At 33.6% G+C, this 19,401-nt stretch overlaps 1 protein-coding gene across 2 annotated transcripts; it reads right to left on the reverse strand.

The window, feature by feature from the left end:
- Positions 1–7,515: 7,515 nt before the first annotated feature.
- LOC139523407 (putative nuclease HARBI1) lies at positions 7,516–12,233 on the reverse strand. Of its 2 annotated transcripts, none has more exons than XM_071317433.1 (2): positions 11,873–12,233; positions 7,516–10,285 (listed from the first exon to the last, which is right to left on the reverse strand). In XM_071317433.1, the coding sequence occupies exons 1-2, from the start codon at positions 12,069–12,071 to the stop codon at positions 9,117–9,119; spliced, it is 1,368 nt and encodes a 455-aa protein (XP_071173534.1). In that variant the 5' UTR covers positions 12,072–12,233; the 3' UTR covers positions 7,516–9,116. The 2 variants fall into 2 exon arrangements, with proteins under 2 accessions (XP_071173534.1, XP_071173535.1); XM_071317434.1 differs by having other exon boundaries at positions 7,516–10,928; positions 11,873–12,001.
- Positions 12,234–19,401: the final 7,168 nt, after the last annotated feature.

Raw genomic sequence — 19,401 nt, forward strand, 5'->3', positions numbered from 1 at the left:
TACCACATCTTCTTTTTTATATTGTTGACGTGCCAACACAAGGCCATGGCAAGTATAGGCTGACCAATTATTTATCTTGTTTGTTTACCCCTTCTTCTGATGCAGGCAAAATGACATACATTTTTCAATCACCAAGTGGAAATGTCATTATGAGAATTTACAATGTACATGTTATGATGTACATCATACATGACAAATTGATAGCTACAGCTTATAATTGTTTGCTACAAAACAGTATCTAATACTTACCAATTTATATTCAGTTGTTGGAATAGTGATTGGCACTAAAAAATTGAAAAAATATACTTAATTTTCATGCATACATGTATACATGAATATTATACATGTACAAATAATTTGCATAATCTGCAAATATTTTTACAAAATTTACTTGACCATCAGGTGGATAGTTGCCAATGTCATGTGTGTGTGACATTGGCATTCATATTGCATGCTGCATCTGCTTATTTTGAAATTAGCATGTTATCTTTTTTTTAGATTTATATCAATATGACAGTTCTAAAAAAGGTTTAAACTTCAAAATGTTATTGCTTTTGGCATTGCAATTTTGTAAACATCCATGTATACAGATGCAGGATTCATTTTGTGATTATAAGCATAAGTTTTAAACATTTGTATGAGACATACTTAAGATAGAGAACAGAAACTAGATTCAGCCATTTTTTCTAATAATGGGGCATATCTCTTTGACTCCACGAAATTTCATCCTCAATCTGTGCTTTGTGGTAATAAGTATTGTGTATATATGTAGTAGCACTTTCATAATATTTAGTCAAGACAAACTTATGTTGGATTACGAAACAATATATCTTTTTTTAGATTTATATCAATATGACAGTTCTAAAAAAGGTTTAAACTTCAAAATGTTATTGCTTTTGACATTGCAATTTTGTAAACATACATGTATACAGATGCAGGATTCATTTTGTGATTATAAGCATAAGTTTTAAACATTTGTATGAGACATACTTAAGATAGAGAACATAAACTAGATTCAGCCATTTTTTCTAATAATGGGGCATATCTCTTTGACTCCACGAAATTTCAACCTCAATCTGTGCTTTGTGGTAATAAGTATTGTGTATATATGTAGTAGCACTTTCATAATATTTAGTCGAGACAAACTTATGTTGGATTACGAAACAATATAACGAGACTGCATATATGATCAATCAGGTATCCAATATCCATAGTCCAAGTAGTTACATAGCATATATATATATATAAATAAGATGTGCCTTGTGGTATATGTAATCTTTAGATATAGGAAGATGTGGTATGAGTGCCAATGAGAAAACTCTCCATCCAATTTACAATTTATGAAAAATAAAGTAAACCATTATAGGTAAAGGTACATCCTTCAACATGTAGCCTTGGCTCACACCAAACAGCAAGCTATAAAGGGCCCCAAAAATTACTAGTGTTAAACCATGCAAACAGGGAAACCAATGGTTTAATCTATATAAAAACGAGAATTGAGAAACATATATGAATTAAGAACCTTAGTGAGCGGGCCCACATACCCTACATGTACGTCCCCACATTGTCATTGGAGAAATTAAATAAGAAAAGAAAATAGTATGAGAAAAAAAAATTGAATCATAATTTCCTGTCAATATGCACATCTACATTATGAGTATGTCCTTATTATCTAAAAAGTTTTATGAAATTCTGTTGTATGGTTTCAGAGAAGTTGCGATGATGAACTGTTGCAGTAGTATATTACAGCAAATTAGTTCAAAGGGGCGTAACTCCTGGAAAAAAATTAAATCGTAATTTCATGTCGGTATGCCCATCTACGTTGTATGTCCTTATTACCTACAAAGTTTAATGAAGTTCAGTTGTGTGGTTTCAGAGGAGTTGCGATGACAAACTGTTGCAGTAGTACATTAAAGCAAAAAAGTTCAAAGGGGCGCAACTTCTTGAAAAAAAATGAATCCTAATTTCCTGTTGATATGCACATCTACATATTATGTCCTTATTATCTAAAAAGGTTTCATGAAATTATGTTGTTTGGTTCAAGAGGAGTTGCTATGACAAGAAACAGGACTGACGGGTCAAAAACATTATATACGCAATATTGTGTGGGGTATAACTACATAAACAGAGGACAACCACTGCAGGGGCAGATCCAGGCATTTTAAAAGGGGGGGGGGGGGTGTTCCAAATATATGTCTCATTTCAATTGCATTTATCGTCCAAAAAAGGGGGGTTCCAACCCCCGGAACCCTCCCCTTGGATCCACCACTGCGCTGACATATCAGATTCTATTCATATATGGCACCGTACATGTACATTGTATTATCAAAATATCATGACAATATTCATGATTTTATATTCTTAAATCATAATTTTTAGTAAACATGTAATGAGGGGGGTCGAATGAGTCATGATCCTGAAATCCAGGGCTTAAAAACACGAAAAAGGTCCTGCCCCCTTCTGTAAACATGTATAATTTTAGTGTCTATTAACTATGTCTAGTGCTACAACTCAGTCAACTATGTCATTGTACATTGTAACTAATTCATACATTTAATCTTGAATAAAGTCAAAGACAATTAATCTTGGGGGTGGGAAGTAGGGAAGCACAGAGGCGGATTTAGGGGGGGCCCAGGAGGCCCGCCCCCCCCCTTTTTGGGAAAAAATTTTGTTGCTTATATAGGGAATCACTGAAGCATGACTGGAGCCCCTCTTAGGTCAGTCAGTGGGCCCCCACTTATAAAAATTTCTGGATCCGCCACTGAAGCAGTCTTCACGCTGAGTGGCAGCCCAGGCTAGTAAAATTGCTCTCACTCGGGCCTGTTAAAATGGTATCGGCACCGTTCGCCCTAATAACATGTTCGCCCTAGGTCCGTTCGCTCTGAGTTCGTTCGCCCAGAGTCCGTTCGCCCTACTATAAAAATATTAATATTCAGGGCATTGGAAATTGATTAAACTTATTCAGATATTTCTATGGTATATATATCATGTATATTCTTGAAATTTATGGAAACATTGAAATATTTAAAAGTTTATGGCTTGTTTTTGATCATCAATTGTTCAATTACAAAATAATACGGATAACTGATTATTGTGAAACTTGTCTTCTGATGGATTAATAATAAAAACAAACGTTTTATTTTGATAAAATATTCAGCTTGAAATTAATAAAACTAATGATATACGAACTGTAAATTATGAAACGGATTTACAAGTTCATTTATTTATACTGCATACTTTCGTGAGTGACTGATTACAATTATTTTGTTAACAAATATCAATAAAGATAAATACATTGTATTCCAGTACTCTACTCTGCAAATCAAAGGGAAAATGATAAATTGATTGCGGCAATATAAATATTCTGTCAATTTTTTAACAAACCTTATTACATAATTTGTCCAAACACTTAAAATAATGCGATTAGACAACAAATCATATCTACACTACGGGCCAACAGAATCTAACAAAAAAATTTCAAAAATTGAGCTCCTGGCCTGTAGATTACTGGGGAAAGGCTAATTTAATTAGTATGGGAAGCTACTTAATGCTGATGGGGTTCTGTTACCCAACCCTTTATTTTCATATATTAATTTAAATAAATAAAACCTTTTTTTTTTTATAGTCATTACCTTTGAAGTCAAATGGTTGCTAGATCCCTACTATTTTTTATATAATATCTGATTCAGTTTATAAAACCTTTATGCCATTTAAATATATTTGTTTCGTTTTTAAAAACAGTAGGGCGAACGAACACATGGCAAAATTGTCATGCAATAAGCCAAGGACGAACGGACTTGACATCGTTGTCAACGGTCTTGCTATGAATGTTTGTTTGTTTGTATATAAATATATGGCAAAGCTGATTAGCAACGTTTCAACATTGCATTCAACATACTTAATATATGTAGTGTGTTTGTTTAAGCGATCTGAGTGATCTACCCATTTATTAATTATTTACCAAAATAAGTTATCTGAATCTGCCTCTTGTTTCGTTGACTGTTTGACAAGTCGTCCCCATTTTTGAAGCTGTAAAGCGACCTTCTTCTCGGAAAATAATCTTCTTCTTCTTTTAGTTTCCGCACTCCATCATAATATTGATGACTATGTGCCGTGCATGCGTGGGTAAAATTTACAATTTTATATTTACATCAACAAAAAAATTTAATAAAGAAATAATAACTTGTTTTTGGTTTTCACTGTACATATAAGATAAAACTATTTACAAGGTGTTACATTACATGGTGTAGTATTGGTTGAGAACAGATATAGGAATCTGTTCTCTGAATGTTTCAACTGTGGTGCATTGGACAGCAGTAACTGGTAAAAGGTTCCATTGGACGATTGTCCTAGGATAGAATGAAAATTTATATGAGTCTTTTTTTGCCTGTATGTGCCTGAATGAGTGACTATGAGTGTATTGTCTTGTTCGACTGTCTGATGGTATTAACAAGTTCGTAGGGTATATTGCTACTTGGTGGTGTATAATTTTGAAGAAAAATATAAGCTTTGTTCTTATTCTTCTAATTTCAAATGTTGGCCAGCTAAGATGGTTAAGCATGTTTGTCACAGAGCTGGTGTTATGATATCGATTACATATATATCTGGCTGCGCGTCTTTGGACCATTTCTATTTGTGATTTTTTGGATTTTGTATGTGGGTCCCAGATGCAGCTACCATACTCTAGCTTTGGTGTCACAAGTGAGATATAGGCCTTTTCTTTAACTGACTGCGAGCTGACTTTAAGGTTTCTTTTGATAAAATTTAGTTGTTTAGTTGCATTTGCTGTGATGTTATTTATGTGTTTGTTAAATTTTAAATCAGTTTGTATGGTTAAGCCAAGATATTTGGTAGATGTTTCTTGTTGCAAAGTGTGCCCATGTAAGATGTAGTCATATGGGAGAGGTGTTTTCTTTGTTGTTACTTGGAGGACTGAACACTTGTCCGGATGGAAGGACATGAGCCAGTCCTCTTCCCACTTTGCTGCTGCTGTTAGGTCTTCTTGTAATTTTTCTGAGTCATTTTCATTTTTGATGGTTTTATATATGATGCTATCATCTGCAAAAAGTCTAAGAGTGCCATGTTTTATGTAATCATTCAGATCGTTTATTTACACCAGGAATAAGATGGGGCCAAGTACTGTTCCTTGAGGTACCCCTGATGTGACATGTATTTGTTCAGATTTGGTGCCTTCCAGTAATACCGTTTGTGTGCGGAGTGAGAGAAAGTCTTCTATCCAGTTCAGTGTTTGGTTGTCGACACCATAGTGTTTAAGTTTATGAAGTAGTCTTTTGTGAGGGACTTTGTCAAATGCTTTGGCAAAGTCCATCACAATTACATCAGTTTGGATGTTATCATTGCTGTATTTTGCCAGTTCTTGTATAAATGACACTAACTGGGTTTCGCAAGATCTTGAGGAGCGAAACCCATGTTGTAGATCGTATAGAATGTTGTTATTTTCTAGATGTGCCATGATGTTACTTGCTAATACATGCTCCATGATCTTACATAGGATGCATGTTAGGGATATAGGCCTGTAGTTGATAGGGTTGTGTTTATCTCCCTTTTTAAATACTGGGCAGACGTTGGCATGCTTCCAGTCAGTTGGTATTTTTCCGGTGTTCAGGGATTTTTCAAATATTAATGTTATTATGGGTGCGATGTCAGTACTTAGTTCTTTAAGCACACGCCCATATATGCCATCTGGCCCTGTGGCCTTGTGTGGGTTAATCTTTCCTAGTAGTTTTTGTATGCCTTTCTCTGAAATTTGTATGGTGTTCATTTTAGGATGGTTAGAAATTCCCATGTCCGGTATTGTTTCGCTGGATGTTTCTGTTGAGAATGCCTTCTGAAATTGATTGTTTAGCAAATTGGCCTTTTCTTCGGTGTTATCAGTTAGAATGCCATCTTTTCTTAATGCTGCAATGCCTGAACTGTCATTTTTCATGTTTTTGATATAGCTGTACAAGTTTTTAGGTTGTCTTTTAAATATGGGATTTTCTGGTTCATTTACTGGGAGATCAAATATCATGTTCTCGATGTAGTTCCAGTAGGATCTTCTCATATCTGTTTGAATTGATTTTTTGAGATGCTTGTACTTTTTCTTCAGTTGTTCATTTTTTCTACTCTTTTTATGAAGTCGTTTAGCTTTGTTGATGTCAATTTTAAGCTTGTTGTTTACCCATGGTAGTTTTTTCTTGTTTGTAACTATTTTGTGAGGGATATTAGCTTCTACTGATTGTGTTAGAGCTTCTGTGAATGTTAAATCTATTTTTATTTTGCTCCAGTCGGCTTTGGTATATTGTAAAACTTTGATAGGTTGTTTTTTGTTTCTTTTTAAAGATACATTGCATTCAGAATAGACAATGTCGTGGTCCGCATTCCCAATAGGGGGCATAGTTTCTGTCTTGTTAACTATACTTGGTGTATTTGTGAGTAGGAGGTAGAGTATTCGGTCACCTCTAGTAGGCTTATTTACAATTTGCTCTAAAGAGTGGTCATTTATGATGTCTAAAAGTTGTGTGTGCAATTTAATTTCTGGTTTGCCAGGAATAATGCATGGTACTTCCCAGTCAATGTGGCCGAGGTTGAAATCGCCACCTAGCATCACAGTGGTTTTTGTATTATTATTGATGCGATTAAGTGAGATGTTGAGATTTTCAAGTGATATGCCATTATCTGAAGGTGGTCTATAGTAACAGCCTAGTATGAGTTTTCTTGCATTTGTCATGTTTATTTCTGCCCATATACTTTCAGAGTCTGTTTGTAATTCTCTGATTTCATTGGATAGTAATTGTGTTGATATGGCAATGAGGACACCACCGTAGCTTTGGTTATTATTGGATGGAGGGCGATCTTTCCTATAAACTGTATAATCATTAGCTGGAAAGAATTCAGATGATAAGATATCGCTACTGAGCCAGGTTTCAGTGCCCAATATTATTTCTGGTTGTACAGATGAAATAATTTCATCAAGTTCAGCCTTTTTATTTTTAATAGACTGAAAGTTTATTGTTAATATTTTCAACGGTGTTTCTTTCTTTTGAGCTCTCTTGATATAAGTTTGTTTTATAGGTGACGATGTTGCTTTAGGTAAGCCAGGACTTCCTACTGAATGTTCTGATAATGGTGCGAATGAGTTTGATGTTTCAGGTATGGTAAGATCAAATATGGATGAGGAGAAGTTTGGCATACCACATTGAATGCATGCCCAAGATATATTTGATGAATCCATACATTGATATACATTAGATGACATGCCTTGACAGTTTGCATGATACCAAACATCACATGAATCGCAACAGAGTGCTTTTTGTTTCCATGTGACCGCTTTTCCACATGTTCCGCAGGGCCACCTAGGTGTTCTGGGGCCTGGGTTTATTTCAGTGTCTCCAGATAATGCAAGTACTAGAAAACATAAGTATGTGTTTGATTGTTTAATGTACCTTTGATGTGATTTATCTGTAATAGTTCTGTGGTTTTGGTTTGCATATCTTATTCCATTTGTTTAAGGAAAAATTACATAAGGATGCATGAAGTTCATCAATTATTCATATGTTAAATTATTAAAAGTTTTTCTTTTCTTAATTTACCAGTTCTTATTATGAGAATCAATCAATCAGCATAATATTCTGTTTTCATATAGGTAACACAATCAGATGTGGATTTGATTGAGAGGTCTACCCGCCTACAAAGTTGCAGTCCCAAGTGGTTAGAAGAAAGAAGATTTAGACTGACAGCATCTACCTTTGGAGAGATTTGTAAAGTTACTTCAAGACGGAACACTGACAAATTTTGTCACTCACTTTTTTATGGCTCAAATATTCAGAGCAAGGCACTTAGTCATGGCAAAAACTATGAAGCTAAAGCATTGAAAGCTTTCAATTTAAAATTTGATAAGAATGCTAAAAGATGTGGTTTTTATGTCAGTATTGATAAATCTTTTCTAGGTGCTTCACCTGATGCCATTTTAGAGGATGGTCAATCAATTGTTGAAATTAAATGCCCCTACAATGGAAGAAATGAGGATGTTAAGCCTGGTCCAAATTTCAAATTTTTACAGATGGATAGTAATGGCAATATTGTTTTGAAAGAGAGCAGTAATTATTATGATCAAATTCAAGGGCAGCTTTTTGTCACCAAAAGATCTCTGTGTTACTTTGTTGTTTATACATTATGTGACTTGTTTGTACAAAAAATCAACCTTAATGAGGAGTATTGTAATAACTGTCTTGTTCCAAAACTGGAGTCATTTTACCAAAGAGTTTTCAGACCATATGTTGCTTCAACATTGTAAATTTGTAGTAAAAGTCATATGAAATTCAATTAAAACAAAGTAATACTTTCAATACATATTCACTGGTAACATCTAGTTAATCAAATTCTATGGTTACAGTATTTAATTGGTAATTTGATGAAATTGAGAATGAAAAAAACATTACAAGATTATTTTTCTAAAAGACTGATTTGATTTAAAAAAAATAATTGCCCCTTTAACATACCTGTAATTTTTCTTATTAAACAAATCTCTTTAAGTTGTTTGTACTATGCTGGTTTAAATCTTTATCTTTATTTTCTACCTATAAAATCACAGGGACAGATAACTCTTTTGATTCCATTGATTGAACTGTTATCCCTTTATACTTTTTAAGGTTAAGAATGACTTACTGGAGCAAGCAAAATATTTATATAAACTGAATGAAGAAATGATTTATTACCTTATATAATGCAAGAGCTAATTCTTTAATTTGCTAATCCCAATTATTCAGTATGTATTAATCAATTTTGAAATGCAAGATAATTATTATAACATTCAATATTTGTATTAACCAGTAAATACTAATTTTTGACGTACATGCTAGAATCTGAAACATGTAACTTTACAATTTTCTTTTATTAAAAAAAATAAAAAAATAATGCTATAAATGAAAAAAAAATCATATATAAATTTTTATTTAATGATAAATATACCGGTATTGAGTTGTTGGAATAATTTTAACTTTTTTCATTAGGGCTTTAAATAATATATGGTAAGTGGTTTTTTCATGATGGAGGCCTTTATGTGATCTTTTATCAAGTGAAATAGATGTATAAAGTCACATTGTATTTTCAAAACATCAAGCATTTCTGTGTACAATATTTTTTCTGAAATTTGAAATTGCAAAACAAATAAAAACAATTCTGGAACCCAATTGCAGCTTTGACTTACAAATTCCATGTTTTAATATTTTAAAACTTTTTGTTAAACCAATAACTCTCTCTATGTGTATTCGCTTTGAAGCAACCCTTCTATCATGAAGAACTTCAGCTGGATCTAACTGAGATTTACCTTTCAAGAAATTTGGTATGTTAACTTGAACCCCTTGATTTGCAAATAGATCTTGCACAAGTATACCCCTGTCTGCCATAATGGAATCCCCTTTTTCAAAAGATTGAGATGCAGGGTCAAGTAGATTGGACTTCTCAATAATTTGCCTGTCTGATGCAGAACCTCCATACGAATCTGATATAAAAGTTATAGCACCTCGTGGACTGCATCCAATCATGGCCTTTAGTGTGTTTTTGTGTTTATAATTAGACCAGGTAGCACTCTGAGACTCTACATTTGATGGTCTTTCTATAGGTATTTCGGTAGCATCCATTATCACTCTGGTTTTGGGAAATTTTTTAGAGAAATCACTAGGCATGGTTTCTTTTATTATTTCTTGAGAAGGCCAAATATTAATTTCTTTAAGCTGAAAATACATGTAATTAATCCAAGTGATGATGATCCTAGAAACTGTGGATTGTGAGACTTGAAACAGCATTGCCAACTCTATATCCTCTTTGTTTTGTCTTAGTTTGATTAAAGTCATAAAAAGTTGATCTATAGGATTGAGTAATGTACACTTAAATTCAAGATCAAATGCACTTGGTCCAAGGCAATGAAAAAACATCATGTAATGGTCAAAATCTTGGAAACCGGTATAATAGTTGATAATTTTGTTATCTTCTTTGAACGATTCTATTGAAAATTTACCAAATGATGGAATGTCACATTGGATATTTTTGCTTTTCTGTGAGAATTCAATATCATTGATTATGATTGACTCTTGAGCCTCTTTTGTTGTTTCAATTTCAGTTTCATATTGGACATCTATAGAATCATCATTAATTAAAAGTGGTATTGCTAGTGAAGCATCAGATCTACTTTTAAACCTTTTTGCTCTTGGAGACTCTTCAGAACACGTCTTCATAAATTTAAACACAGAAGGAATAGCATTTTCAGTAAGTCTGCAGCGATCACCTGCAAAAAACAATGCATTTGTTAACATCAAATAAGTATAGGAAGATGTGGTATGAGTGTCAAAGAGACAACTTTCATATCCACTTTATCAACATTTTAAAGCTACAAGTTTAAGTAAATGCAGTGCCAGTTGTAAAACAACACATTTTAAAATACTTTGACCTTATGTTAGTTCATATAAAAATAAGAAGATGTGGTATAATTGCCTATGACAAAACTCTGCACCAGTGACCAAATGACATGGAAACTATAAATATTTGATGAATTATGTTAAGATGGATTTTTTTTAGCCTTCTTATATTTAGTTACATTTTTTTTGCATGGTAATTTTGGGCTTTAAATACTTGTTCTTTATAGATATTGTATAGCCCTTGTCAATATTGTTAAACAGCAGTATGTACATACATGTCTGTGCATGTTGACAACTAGATGTGTTGGGTAACTTGTGTTGTTGAGTTGCTGTATTAAAGATGGATAGTACATTTTTACATGTACAGTTGCTGTATACATGTATATCATTTATTTTCAAATTTAAGGATTTAAATAGAAGTAAACCAATCTAATAAAAAATAAACTTCCCAACAGCTCATAAGATTTTTCTTTAGAAGCCTTGATCTGTTGATTTCATTGTCTGCTGGTTTTCCTAGGGAAAGAAAACAAAAAAACACAAAGCAACATGCAAACAAAAAATAAATTAAATGTACCCATTTTCAGTGTTTTTTATACTATCAAACAATATTTATACTAGATATTTTTTTTTTTTTTTATAAAAACAACACTTCCTATTAATATGAAAAAAGTAAAAGAAAAATTAAAACATCTATACATTGTACATGCATGTATTCATTTGTATTTTGTTATTCAATTTCAGGTGCAAAATGTACATGTATCATGGTGTTTTACATATTAAGCAATGACTTAGAGTGAAGTGTAAAAGAAAACCATGTATGAAGCTATATCAAAAGAAATAAACATCTTAATGGCTTTATTATTTTGTGATAGGCCTTTGAATTTTTTTTTATCAGCTTGACAAAAAATTAAACTACCACTTGCGAGTATTTCTAACAAGAGTTTTTTAATCATACATGTCAAAGTTTATTTCACATGTACTACATAGTTCCTTTTCTTCAAGTTTAACCAAGAAAATAAAATTTTCTACAATAGATGATAGAGTCTATAAGTTTACAGAAAACATCAAACCAGTCATTTACAGTGCCGAAACATTTTCACGGTATTATATTAATTTATGATATTTAAAATAACCTTATTTTAAGTTGAGTTGCATATATACATGTATACATAATAACAAAGAACATGAGCTCTTTAAAGGACTGATATTAATAAACAAAACATGTACATGTAATAACGTCAGATATATCAATACAAAGGCCACAATAGCACATACACACACACATAATCAATTAAAAGAAAGTACCTAAAACACTGAAATTGGATACAAGTCGCATAAAAAAAATGCACAAAATATCAAATTTTAATTTCAAACCAATGTCAATACTATAAGAAAAAAAACATTTATAAATTTCAAACCAACACAGTCACATCAAACATTTCTCTGATATTACTAACCTGACAATGTTCTTCGGTAATCAGTGGCAAGAAAATGGTCATAGCAAACAACGTCATGTTGACCAGGATTCCACAACTTCTTTGTTTTAACATCAGTTCTCCTGATTGCAACCCTCCATTTCATCCTCAATGTCGGATCATTCGGAAACCGATGTCCCCCTGAAGCCTTACACCCAGGCACACAACATCTTTGGGGCATGTTATAGTTCTACAAAGCTTGAAAGATTTTAAAATATATGTTCACGTCGTTGTGGCACTGTTTGTTTACGTTGGTTACAAGCGTCTGACGTGATTCAAACGCTCGATTAACCACCTATGGAACACCAACGCCACCTAATGCGTAAAATATGGAGGGTGATTCCTATTCAAATGTCCGTCTGTCCAAGTCAATATTTCTTATAAACAATCGCACCCAGCGTCCTTGTCGTCTGCGTCATAACATCTAAAAAAAGGAAAACCGAATCCGGACTAAATATCCCGATTACGTTACTGGTTCCCGCTGACGCATTTTCAATGTTTACAGTGGCGTAGCCAGGGTTGAAATGATGTGGATGCCTTCGCCGAGCAGAGCGAGGCGAATTTTTTTTGGACTATTTTATGTAGAAAATTATATTTTTTTAGACATTGTTCCTGTAGGCACATTTGCTCCCATAGAATCCAACACTGGTTATATAGATTTTTGTTTAATTTCAAAATACCCACCAAGTCATATAATTATATTTCAAACGTAATTATTTGTTTTCTCGAAATTCTCGAAACTGAATGAAATTCATAATTTATTTATTTGATGACAAAGTTTCCCACCAATCTTAATATTTGACATCTCATAAATGGCCCTATCACAACGGCACTTCTGTATAAAGGAACTGAAGTGATCCCCTTTTCTAGCATTTCTCAAAAAACGGCCCTATCACAGCGGCACTTCGGAATATAGGAACTGAAGTGACCCCATTAACGCGTTGCAGGGGACATCATCGAAATACCGGGTGTCCGTCCATCCGGTCTTGTTTGCACTCTCATGTGTACAATTCTTGCCAGATTTTTATATCATCAGCAATGACAATTTCGAAAATAAGTCCTAAGCTTTGACCTGAAATAAAAATTAAAATGGAAATCCCATTGCATTTTTTTAAAGCTTTTATTTCTCTATTAAAAATAAAAGGAAAAGGAAAAACATTAATTTGTATTAGTTATTGCTCTTGTTCATTGGTTACATAAAATATGTGCAATGGAGGGGACATAGGAACTTTGTTCTTTTATTGAAAATAAAATTAATATGAGGACCTAGATAGGCTGGAATTTCCTGATAAGCCTAGGAATGATCACACTCTATTACAGATTAGTTTTTTTCACGTCGTCGTTCATTTCACAGGAAACCATATCAGGATATGGTGGTTTAGTTGTCAGTTATGTTGTTAGTCAGTTGTAGAAGCCATCGCTCCGCTAGGCTCAATTTCAGATGAAACATGTCCGAGGATATGTGCATCATTTTCTGCACTTGCCGTAGCCGACGACGTAGTCTTTTTACGAAAAAAATCGAGAACACTTTTCTGCGATATCTTGTTTTATTACATGAACTAAATTATCCTTAATAAAAGACCACGCATACTTCATCAGAAATAACTGGATGCTATCCTCATATCCTAACCTTTGTTACATACGGATACCTCCGAGTTTAACTGCTGCGAACATATCTTTATTTATATTTTTTCCCCTGTCAAAATGATGTGGATGCTTGAGCATCTGAGCATACATGCAAGCTACGCCACTGGTTTATTAGTTCTGTCGTTATTAATACTGCCTTTTCAAAATAAAAATGACTGGCCTCGGAAATTTGCAAACTGATAAAAAAATATATCGTTGAGAATATCGGCATGACACGGGTTATGTTCTTCTCATTAATATGTTATGATGGTATGACACTAAATCACCGGACACAATTACCAACGATTTTTGAACTGTAATTAATATTTTTTTATTTAGACTACTTTTCTTGAATTGAACGGGACACCGGGATCGGGTGTTTTTAAGCTCGGGATTTCGGGATTGACCCTTTCGGGATCCGGGAATCGTTTTTTTTTTTCGGATTTCGGGACATCGGGATTTACTTTATTTAAATTCGGGACCTCGGGAATTCGTTTTTTTAAGTCCTGGATTTCGGGATCAGGACCCCTCCTATCCCCCCTCTCTTCTGACATCAGACTCGGACTTCTCTTAAAATTGAACCGAATTTTAATGTGCGTTGTAAATATACAATTTCCGCTTGGTATTGTTATGCGTTTACTTTTCTACATTGGCTAGAGGTATAGGGGGAGGGTTGATATCTCATAAACATGTTGAACCCCGCCGCATTTTTGCGCCTGTCCCAAGTCAGGAACCTATGGCCTTTGTTAGTCTTGTATTATTTTAATTTTAGTTTCTTCGTGTACATTTGGAGTTTAGTATGGCGTTCATTATCACTGAACTATTATATATTTGTTTAGGGGCCAGCTGAAGGTGCGGGAATTTCTCGCCCTACATTGAAGACCTGTTGGTGACCTTCTGCTGTTGTTTTTTTCTATGGTCGGGTTGTTGTCTCGTTGACACATTCCCCATTTCCATTCTCAATTGTATTTATAAAATTGCACCTGTCTTGACACCTTCGACTTCGTTTATCTGAAAAACTAATAAAGGGGGGGGGGGAGGTTTCACTTTAAATTAATATGTAAAGTGCTAAAATTATGGTTCATGATGTATTCATTCGTAAGTTAACCTTACAAATAGATCCCAAATACACTCCAGAAATTAGCTGCATATTTATGAATTTTTAGTGGTGAGGGGGTGGGGGTTGGAGGGGTCATCATCCTGAAATCCCAGGCTTAAAAACATGAAATACTGATGAGGTCCCGAATTTAAAGAAATTCAAAACCCCGACATCCCGAAATAAAAAAAAAAAGATTCCCGGACCCCGAAAGGATCAATCACAGGGGTTTAACTGAAAAATCGACTGGTTTGCACGAAATTTCCATGTTCAAAGTCAGTTGATTTGGTTGTGCAGATTAATTAAAAATACTTATGTCTCTGGCATACAGGTCATTCTTAGATTTGAAAAACCTAAGGCGGATTAGGGGGAAGTGCTTACTGAACAACAAAGATATATTCTCAAACGTATTTTATTGAATAAGACCTTTAGCGTAGACTTCAAAATTTCATAATAACTTATAAATATCTGATTCATTTATTCACACAGCCCGGTCACACAGTCAGTCAGGTTTTAACAGCATCTGTGATTTATTATAAATAGATATCTTTTTTCAAATATGGTTTCAATGGTAATTAATTTGGCGATAATTTGTGAATGTCCTTTAATTTTTGGTTACTTATTCCTTTTCGAATTATTTTTTACTGTCAAAGAGAATATTGTGTTCGTCTAATACCTTTCTCTGCATGTAAAAATGTATAGGTAGAGGCTATGTTTCGCTCCCCTGTACCAATTTATCCCTTTGAAAGAAGTTGGGATGCTCTCTGTCATGCTTCCTACATAAAACAGTGAACATTATTTTGTTCTGATTAGTGAGTGTATAAATATATTGTTAAAATGGTAATTAAGCCAGTTGCTTAATCATAAGGTCAGGATTGAGTAAGGCTAAGACACTGTAAGAGGGTGAAAACTGTTGTAGTACCTGACTTATCAGAACTAGACATATATTTTTTAAAAGATACATATATTGTATTATACAGCTATGTGTTGTGTGTTACAGTCTGTTGAAGTCATGATAGTACATATATTTTTAGTGTTTTGGCCATTCTTTTTTCATTGCCATATTCTAATTGCTCAATACTTTAAAATGGAGGGGGGGTTTGGACAAGGGAAATAAATCAAATTTATCTAAATATGAGTATACTTTGTAATCAGTTATAGAAACTATTATTTTAAATTAACTCCCATTGCCTCAGCAGTTACATCTAACCTTAAGTGGAAATGATTCCGTTCAAACAAAAAGATATGATAAGATGATATTTTCATACTTGTATCAAAGACATACATTGTAAATACATGAATGTTTCACCTTTTCACATTGATTTTTTTTTATTCATTTAAAAACAAGGAGATGTGGTATGATTGCCAATAAGATTACTTCTGAGTTCAACAGAAAATTTGCACATGCATTTTTAAAATTCTAGATTCACATGCATGACTACATTTAATGTGTAAATTTTAAGTTTAATAATACCAGAGACATATATACATACAATATAGCTTATTATCATTTTATCAGCTTAAAGAGGCTTAGCATGAACAGATAATTTTAACCATTATGCAAATATTCATGTTTGCATATTATGCTGTAACAGTTCTAATTTTTTTGTCAGCTTATACACTAATTATAAATATACTCTCTAGAAAATAAAAAGCGATGGAAAATAAATTGTGAAAAACATGTTCAATTTGATGTAAAATTCTCTTGAAGTTATAAAATGAGTTTTTTAATATGAGAAAAAACAGGCGGCGTAACACAAAAATATATAATGAAAACGCACGTAAAGCACACGTAAAACATATGTTTTACATGCGTTTTTAAAACATACGTTTTACGTACGTGATGTATTACGCCCGTTTCAAAACGGGCGTAAAACACCCGTTTTGGTACAGGCGTTTAACGCATGTTGGCTAAAACATGCGTTTTCCATATGTAAAACGTATGTTTTACAGACGTTTTTTAAAACGTACGTAAAACATGCGTTGCACTTTTTGCTGTGTTGTTAGAGGAAATTATTTGAAATAGTTAATTTCGTATAAAATCTGAATACTAAAAATAGAACTACAATGTATATACAGCTAGTATTCAAAAATTATTTATATATTTTCAGTCAAAATGTGAAGTTAATGTTACAATAGTTTAATACACAAATTGGAATGAGATAAGAGGTATATCTGTATTTTATTAGAAAGTTGTAAGAGGTTATTCAGGTAATAATGATGAAGCACTTCAAATAGTACACATGACACACCATAGAAAACTAAAGAATAAACAACACGAACCCCACCAAAAACTAGGGGTGATCTCATGTGGTCCGGAAGGGTAAGTAGATCCTGCTCCACATGTTGCACCCGTCGTGTTGCTTATGTGATAATCAAAGCACCAAAGGGTGCTATAGGCAGTTAATCAAAAACCCAAAGGCAAACTTGGCCACGTTCAGATGAATAGTGTAAAGAATTAGTCAAAATATTTATCTCAGGCATTGTTCACAGCTATTTCTAAAGTACCAAATAATGTTTGTACAGTAATGTTCATGTTATGCAATCCTTCCACTTTCAAAAGTTATTTCCAATTTATATTTATAAAGATTCAATGTCTGAGATTATACACATACACTGTTCTATGTTAGGGTAGAGTTTTGTGCCAGTTAAGATGTTTAAGCCGCCACATTCTGAATGTACCTGTCCATAATGAGGACCCACTAATGTGGTGATTGTAGCTGTATATCATATTAATTTTTCATAATTGTTTGGTACATTTTTTTAAATTTGATTAATGTCTTGTGTATACTTCTGATTTTAGTTTGATGTTTAAGTTATTGTAAATGCTGTTTTGTTGCAACGTTGGAAAGTTTCAGGCGGATGGAACTAACTAGCCGAAAAGTTCTCCAGAACTTATTAGCTACATTGTAGTTACTTTGTTCTTCCTCTGGTTTAAAAGTTCCACTGGAACAAGTGACTAGTTGAAATAGTTTTTTTTATGCCCCACCTACGATAGTAGAGGGGCATTATGTTTTCTGGTCTGTGCGTCCGTTCGTCTGTTCGTCCGTCCGTCCGTCCGTCTGTCTGTCTGTCTGTCTGTATGTTCGTCCGTCTGTCCCGCTCCAGGTTAAAGTTTTTGGTCAAGGTAGTTTTTGATGAAGTTGAAGTCCAATTGACTTCAAACTTAGTACACATGTTCCCTATGATATGATCTTTCTAATTTTAATGCCAAATTAGAGTTTTTACCCCAATTTCACGGTCCACTGAACATGGAAAATGATAGTGCGAGTGGGGCATTCGTGTACTGAGGACACATTCTTGTTTTATTATGTTAAAGGGCCAGCAAATGCAATCCTTTGGGTGTAGGATTTTCTCCCTGCATGAAAGATATATTGGTAACCTTCGACTGTTGTCTGCTCTAAGATCTGATTATTGTCTCTATGACACATTTCCCATTTTCACCATGTTCACCACAGGCACTTGTTTTTATCCATAGGAAGGTCGACTATGATATCCATATAAATAGAAGAAATGGCTAACAATTTTTTTTTTAGGTCACGACAGTCTCCGCTTCGGACGCTTTTTCTACCCTTCAACTTAATGCTAATAATCCCTACCTCATAATCCCTACAGTGTTCCTGATGAGAATCTTTTTTTCTTTTGTTTCACATTGTTGATTCCTGATGAGAATCTTTTTTTCTTTTGTTTCACATTGTTGATTGCTGATGAGAATCTTTTTTTCTTTTGTTTTACATTGTTGATTGCTGATGATGATCTTTTTTTATTTGTTTTTCATTGGCATTGGCTTGAGATATAAGAGAGATACAAAGTATGCTAAACATTTATTACATAATAAATAAATAATAAATTAACAATCAATAACAATGGGTATGCAGTCTACTTTGCAAGTGGTGCAGTATGCCTGGTCTTTGCCCTTGGAACTGGGCAGGCACCATTTGAAGTCAGCTTTCCAGGCATTGTTGGACTTTGTCAAATAATTCTGATGTTTTGAACCTGGTGTCTTTGAAGACGGAGATATTTGTCGTTTTGGCATTTTGAACACATACTGGTGTACAAAATAATCATTTTGTTTATATAATTTTTCAGTCAGCTTGTGTAGCAAACAGCTCACATTGAGCTGAAACCATTCCTTTTTCCAGTATTTTCATTTACAATAAATGTTTTTCTCGGCATCAAAACACTTCCGATAAATGTTTAGACAACAACATTCCATTTTCTATCAATGCCGGTATTTATCGGTATTTAATAATCCTTGGCGTGTGCCATAAACAGAAGCCACATAGAGTAATTGATAATCCAACACATTTTGATTGTTCAATCAAACTATTATCACTTGTAAATTAGCCTTAAGCAAGGATTAAAATCTCCACATGTTGCGTAATCAGGTTACACCGGATACGTTCGATAAACCTCGGGTTTTTACTACTTAAAAATCTCGTGTTTTTACGATCTCAATGAAAAATATTGTAAACAAAATAGTAAAAATGGCGACTGAAAATTTTCATTCATGAAATTTTTTCTGCACGGGAGTTTTTCCTCTTCGACGGGAGGACGGGAGGGGACCCCTGAAAACGGGAGTTTTGTACTCCCGTCGGGATGTTCACATGTATTTATGTATCATCAGAATTCTCCCAATTTTAATTTAAAAGGTACGTAAATTTCGTCTTCTAAGTAGTTTGAAATTGCCGCCAACTTATATCAGCTGATTAATAGACGACTGACGTATGTAATACGTATCGATGACCAACAATATTCCTACGACTTTTGCCATATATTAAATGTAAAC

The sequence above is a fragment of the Mytilus edulis genome, chromosome 5 (genome assembly GCF_963676685.1).
Source record: "Mytilus edulis chromosome 5, xbMytEdul2.2, whole genome shotgun sequence".
In the NCBI taxonomy this organism is placed as follows: Eukaryota; Metazoa; Mollusca; class Bivalvia; order Mytilida; family Mytilidae; genus Mytilus; species Mytilus edulis.

Excerpts from the sequence above, each read along its gene's own strand:
- LOC139523407 (XM_071317433.1), bottom strand. The coding sequence starts at position 12,071 with ATGCCCCAAAGATGTTGTGTGCCTGGGTGTAAGGCTTCAGGGGGACAT. Across the intron at positions 10,286-11,872 it reads TTACCGAAGAACATTGTCAG|GTGATCGCTGCAGACTTACT; the intron begins GTTAGTAATATC and ends TGTTTTTTGCAG.